This window comes from Phaethon lepturus, unplaced genomic scaffold, assembly GCF_000687285.1.
Source record: "Phaethon lepturus isolate BGI_N335 unplaced genomic scaffold, ASM68728v1 scaffold632, whole genome shotgun sequence".
In the NCBI taxonomy this organism is placed as follows: domain Eukaryota; kingdom Metazoa; phylum Chordata; class Aves; order Phaethontiformes; family Phaethontidae; genus Phaethon; species Phaethon lepturus.
In genome coordinates, this window is record NW_010522392.1 from 3627 (window position 1) to 10138 (window position 6512).

The 6512-nt window shown below is 41.2% G+C and overlaps 1 protein-coding gene across 3 annotated transcripts in view; it reads right to left on the reverse strand.

The window, feature by feature from the left end:
- Positions 1-355: 355 nt before the first annotated feature.
- ALDH18A1 (aldehyde dehydrogenase 18 family, member A1) overlaps positions 356-6512 on the reverse strand; it is a 31877-nt gene continuing 25720 nt past the window's right edge. For all 3 annotated transcript variants that reach the window (XM_010281778.1, XM_010281777.1, XM_010281779.1), the window contains 6 exons: positions 6425-6512; positions 6120-6315; positions 5853-5974; positions 3362-3548; positions 1733-1828; positions 356-652 (listed from right to left, as the gene is read on the reverse strand). The exon at positions 6425-6512 is cut by the window's right edge and continues 56 nt beyond it. In XM_010281778.1, coding sequence (XP_010280080.1) covers positions 471-652; positions 1733-1828; positions 3362-3548; positions 5853-5974; positions 6120-6315; positions 6425-6512 — 871 coding nt within the window. In that variant the 3' untranslated portion in view covers positions 356-470. The remainder of the gene's footprint in view (positions 653-1732; positions 1829-3361; positions 3549-5852; positions 5975-6119; positions 6316-6424) is intronic.

The window sequence follows — 6512 nt, forward strand, 5'->3', positions numbered from 1 at the left end:
CATTTGGAACATCTATCCCCTTATCACAAGACTGATCAAATACAAAGAAAGTATGTGTAAAGCTTTCTGGCTTTCAAGAGCTGCCATGATCATAAGACTGAAGAAAAAAACCTATCGAGTTTGTTCTTAAGAACAGATATTTGAATAAAACATAGACTTATGAAAAAAAAAAATTGTGCTCTACCACCAAGCATATTTGCTGCAGGGAGCACAGGGATTAAAATAAAATAAAAAAGAATGCAGCAGATATTTAAATCTTTCCTTATGTTACCTGTATGTTTTGAAGAAGTCTGTCTTGGAAAAGTGAGGTCAGTTTGCAGATGCTATCTAACAAAACAGAAAGAGGCAGGGAAAACAATGTTCCTGAAGATGAAAAATGAAGTCCCTCCCCAAAGAGCGCCCTGAAGCCTGAACATCTTCAGGTAATATTTATACCCATGGGTTCTGCCCTCCCCCCCGCCCCGATGTTCTTAGTTGGTATTTCTCTGAGGGAGAGGGAGGCTCTCATGAAGATACTTCATGCTCCCATGCTCTGAGAAGTCAGAAACAACATGATTGTCCCCCCTCAGCAACCACTTCGTAGTTAAGAGTCCTTCAATTCCCACTGGTCCACGTGCATGGATACGAGAAGTACTAATTCCCACTTCAGCACCTGCAGGAAACACACAAGATAAAGGTAGTTAATCCTCAGAAGATGTTCGCTTCATACTAAGAAGTTTTGCACCTTTATGTAAAAACAGCTGCTTGCCTTTCAGTGACCTGCCTTTCTCTGCTCCTCTCCAAATGCGAGAAGTTACGTTTACCTGTTCCTATTTAAAAGTATTACATTTTAAATTGTATTGTTTATACTTCTGGCTGCTACGGAGTTACTTTTAGAGAGGAAGATGCAAGAGAGAGCAATATCCCTTACATGGATCTTAGACTTTTTTCCTGAGGGTTTAATTCTTAAAAAAAAGAGCTATATTTTTTTTATTTATATATATATATATACACACACACACACATAAAATTATATATATATAAGATCAAGATTGTGAACTTACATCCTTCTTTATCATATTGAGAACATATTGCAAGACCATAACTAGATGTTATTGCAAAATGTTATGGAACACTGAATGTTCCAGGTGACACAGTAATAGCCTGCTACGGAGATTTCTGAGTTTCTACCTCAGGAAAGAATGTTTCCCTTGTCTTTTGCAATGCATAGTAGATGCACCTGTTTATTTAAGCAACTGATACTCAGTTTGTTCCTGCCCTTCATTCCTCAACACTGTAGGGCTGGCACAATATACAGGAGCTCAGTCTGCCCAGCAGGAAAGAAGCATGGCATTCTTTACAGCATCATTAGAAAGCTAAAAAAAAAAGATTCACCGATTTCAGATCCTGTGTTGCATTGTTCTATCATATCATGTACATGCATGCATCATACTTTATTCTGACTGAATAGAGCTTCAAAAGATCCAAACAACTTTGCTCCCTGCTACTAAATTAATCCACATAGTCTGTATAGCAGTATTAGCTAGTTCTGGCAGGAAAGAGGTATTAAACTATCTGCTGTTCTGCGTGGATGAAATGTCTAGGCTTCCACTTTTCCTATAGTACCTTTCCTGAAAACCTTATATTAAGACAGTAAGATCAGAGACTAATCCTATTGTCCAGGATTCAGACCGCCACGCTTTTCACACAACAGCAAACCCCGCAGTCATATCCCTGCAGTATTTTCTCTTACCAAGTCCAAATCTATAGCCGTCAGAGAACCGGGTACTGGCATTCCAGAACACGCAAGCACTGTCCACATGCTGGAGAAAGAACTCTGCCGTTTTCTCTGGGAAAGAGACAGAGAAAAAAAAAAAAATCCAGTACATACAGAATGATCATGCACTCCAATAAACACAACATAATACAGTGGACAGATGCAACAATACAACTTTCTCATGCAACCTCATCAGACAGTACTTAAACAGCCTGGGCTAAGACATGTTCATTTATGCCTTCTTCCCAGCATGCTTATCAAATGTTGCATTTGCAACATCACAGGTGCAAATGTTACAAGAAGCTTGCAAAGATCAGAAGACAGCAAAAAGATGGCTAATTCTAAATACATCCAGTCTAGAACCTGCAAACAGGTTGTAGCTGCACCAAACAACATTTTGCAGTCAAACTGAGACAGTTAAGCTACAGTCAGCTCTCCATTAATCTCAAACATGGAATTGTTCCAGATAATGAAAAATCCTAAACTAAACTGCTATTGCAGATAGTATTTGGGAAACACAATGCAGAAATACTACATGAAATCAGCTAACTAACCCAATTTAACACAGAATATGCAAAACCTAAGCAAACTCAAGCAGAGTTATGCAAGTTTAAGTCCGCTGGAGCACTTTGTTCTCTGTAAGGCTGTGAGCTGCAGGTTAGTTGCCTTTAGCAACAAGACGAACATTAAAGATCAAGCTCTATTTCTAGCACACTACCTACCAAATCACTAGCACACCAGGTCTCATGGCAGTGGGTTACAGTATCAAATGCATGCCTTTTAGTGACACTCATTTAAGCTCAGCAGGAGGTACAGAAACAGAAGCCTGCTTGACTCACACACTGATCAGCCGCAGATCAACGTGACCTCAACTACAGCTGATCCTCAGGAGCTCCAGGCTTGGTCTGAGCGTCAACCTTTGGCTGCACGCAGGTCTCACTAGGTTTTGAACTGGCAGAGTGTTCAAACTGCATGCAGGACAGGTGCTAGGGATGGGAGCAGCAGAGCTGCCCAAAGGAGCACAAGTTCACAACAAAGAGGCAAGAAACTGCAAACTGAGATAAATGCAGCTTTTACACTAGGAATGCCGAAGTGGGAAGTAAAGACTCGCAGAGGTAGGGGAAAAACCATCTGTGGTGCTTGTTTGCAAGATATAAAAGTGACATGGGAAGAAAAAGTGGATAGTCTGATTTTCCCTCCAATCCCTGTTCCCTCCAGTGAGGTACTATAGAAGCTCACCTCATCAGCCTTCAGAGGCTTAAGGAAATCTCCAGGATTGAGGAGATATTCCTGCAAAACCCTCTGATGCAGTAAGTCTGCACAATACAGAAACAAAAAGGAATTTGCCTCGCAAGAGCATGTGCTGATTTGCCACTGGCCCATTGCTCAAGCACATTCCTTAGTGTTCTGGAATAAGGGCCACACAACATGTTTTCTCTGAGCTAAACAGGACTGTAGGCACATTTAGCTCACAGGCCTCCAGTTGCTTATGCCTACTACAGACCCAAGAGAAGAACTGCTACTACAGTGTAAGTAGTTACACTAACACCAAGAATTGGCAGTCAAACCAAAACGGTAACTTAAGGAAGCAGACTGATCACTAACCATTCTCTGTGATGATAACATCTGTGTGAGAACTTCCGTACTTGTGGATATGTTCAACAGCCTCTTGGACACTGTCCACCACCTCAATGCAGCACTCCAGGTCCCCATATTCTGTGCGGAGAGATTTCACTTCTGAAGGGCTGAATGTCAAGTAAGATGCAAACTTTGGGCCAGCGTGAATCTTCACCTGCAATACCACAAACATTTTGTGCTGCTGACCATACCAATGCCTTCCAGATGAAAGTGTGGCTTCTTGTACTGTGTGGGATGGAGTTAATTCTCTTCATAGCAGTCCCTATGGTGCAACGTTTTGGACTTGTGACTACAACAGTCTTGAAAACACACCCATGTTTTGGCTGTTGCTGAACAGAGCTTATACAGCATCAAGGCTTTCTCTTTCTCCCCCTGCTGTGTCCCCCTAGCAAGGTTGGGAGTGTGCAGGAAGCTGGGAGGGGATACAACCACAATAGCTGACCCAAACTGACCAAAGGGATATTCCAGGCCATATAATGCCATGCACAGCAATGCAAACTGAGGGGAGGGGGTTTTTGAAGAAGGTAGGCATTGCTCAGAGACTAGGCCGGGCATTGGTCTACTTGTGGCAGATGGTGAGTAATTAGCTTTGCTTCACTTGCATGGGTTTTTTGGGGGTTGGGTTTTTTGTTTGTTTATATTTGTTAGGTTTACCCCCTGCTTCTTCCCTTTCTTCTTCCTCGTTCCTTCATTTATCAAACTATCTTTCTTTCAACCCACGAGGCTCCTTGCTTTTGCTCCCCTTATTCTCTCCTCCCATCCCACCTCGGGGAGAGCGAGCGAGCAGCTGGACGGGGTTAGCTGCTGCCTGAGGCTAACCCACAGCATTTATAAATCAAATGTTTACTGCACGCAATGTAAGAAAAATAAGCTTACACTTTGGGAAACTTAGCAGATTGGTGAACTAGCAACAAGGTACAATAGCTGACGTGGCCGGCTGGCTACATACCATGACACATCCCTAGTTCAGGACTCATATCAAATTATTTAAAGCAATCGCATCACTTGGTCATCAGGCAGGAGGGCAGTACAACACTACTACTGGGAAAACAGCTAAAATACTGCAGCCAGCCCTTGTTTTAAGAAAGCAACTGCAGTGCAGAAAGTACAGGAATTCTTCCAAGTTTGCACCTACAAAAGACTTAAGATCTTGAATGGCTTTTACCTTTTTATTTTGTAAACTGACACCAGCCCTCTCTGAAACATGTGTTTCAGAAGAAGGAGTTACTAGGTCCAAAACAAAAAAACTCATGCAGATATTTTTCATTTTTTATAAAGATCTAACACATTATTAACCTCTGAGTTTAATCATAGCAGCCAAGACACCAAAACAATGAGAGATAATTTAGAACTGATACAGCAGAGAAATCCCCATGCAAATGAAACACAGGAAATTTTGACAAGACAAACATAAATGGAAATAAGACAGAACTCTGCAAAATTTGAAATCTGAAGGCTTTTAAGAAGGTATCTGTAAAATGGCATTTTGTTGTGCAGCTATAAATTACTTTAATTGCATAATCCTGCCCAGTATTTGCATGTCTCCTGTTGTCAGGTCAGATTAGGCAGAGGTCACATCCTCCCTACTGTATTAGGAGCTGAGTGGGTGGTGTTGGAAATGCACGAGTCCTCACATTCCTCCCATACAAAATCCAGAGATCTACCCTTCCCAAGAAACAACCACACAAGACATGAAAAACAACAACAACAAAAAAAAAAATCCCAAAAAAGTAAGGACTTGCTCCTGACTACCTATCAGCTCCTCCTACTGTGACCCTTTCAACATCATCAAAATATATGGTCTCTGTATTATACCTGCATTAATCAGTACTGAAGTACTACTTCATGGATATTTCTCTCCCTGATGCATCTCTGCTACCTTGACTGACAAAACATTACCCATGTCAAGTGAACTAATTAGTATACTGGCCTTTTTGTTGTTCCTTTGACACACTAGGAGGGAAAATGGGTGCGGATAAAGGGAATGCAAGATGAAAGGTTTAAAAAAAATATGGATGAAGCAGACTCAGAAAGGAGAAAAACTGGAAGGTAATTCACTTGGGTAAGAAGCTAAATTAAAAGATTCAAGAAGAAAAGGCCTTGCATCTGGGAGGTTAACAGCAATGAAGTCATAATTAAGAAGGGCAGAGAGTTGTGTACGTGCTCTTCTAAGGCAGAAGATGATTTTTGCTATATAAAAGTGCGTATTTGTATCCCAATAGTGGCATGTAGCTGCCCTGAAGAAGCTGCTTTCAGATTGTTTCTATGGAAAAATTTGGGGTTAGGTGGAGAAACAGAGAAAGTTCTCCGTAAGTTCATTCATGTGTAAAGAGAGACATATGGATAACTTAAGCGTTACATCATCATAAAACTAAACAGGGCTACACCAGCCAGACTGAATGTTTCTAAGGTGTTAGGAAAAAAGCCACAAAACAAAACACAAGTATGAGTGACTAACCTGTTCTACTCTCAACATGTCTATGATCTGATCAAACAACGGGGTTCTCAGCAAGTCTCGATGAATTAAGAGAGTTTCCAGAGCATTACAGGCAGCAGGATATTCACACTTTGAGTCTCTGACTGAGGTTTAAAAGTAGATAATTGGTTATGTAACATTTACAACAAATATTTTGAACAGCATATGAATTATCAGTGACCATAACCATATCACATACTCTAAATACAGAGTTCAGTTACACCTGTGAGTCACCCTCTCCCAGCTTACTTATTCGTGTGACCTTCTCAACGCTGGCATCCATGTCAACATACACATGACAGATCCCTTCGCTATGTCCCATCACTGGGATTCCCTTAGCAGCTTTCTGGATATTCCTGACTAGCTGTGATGAACCACGTGGAATGATTAGATCTATCAGCTTATCCAATCGGCAGAGATCTTCTACTTCCTCTCTTGTGTTCACCTGTGGTAGTTGCAATACAAACAATCTACAGTTTGAACTCTCAAGTTCTGCTCATACTTTTTATACATACCATAGCAAAGAAATTGTTGATTTAATTCTAGGCACTTACTAGTTGCACCGCATCTTTGACTCCGTGAATGGAGAGTGCTTCCTGTGTCAGATGATGAAGGATTTGATTGCTATGTGCTGCCTCTTTC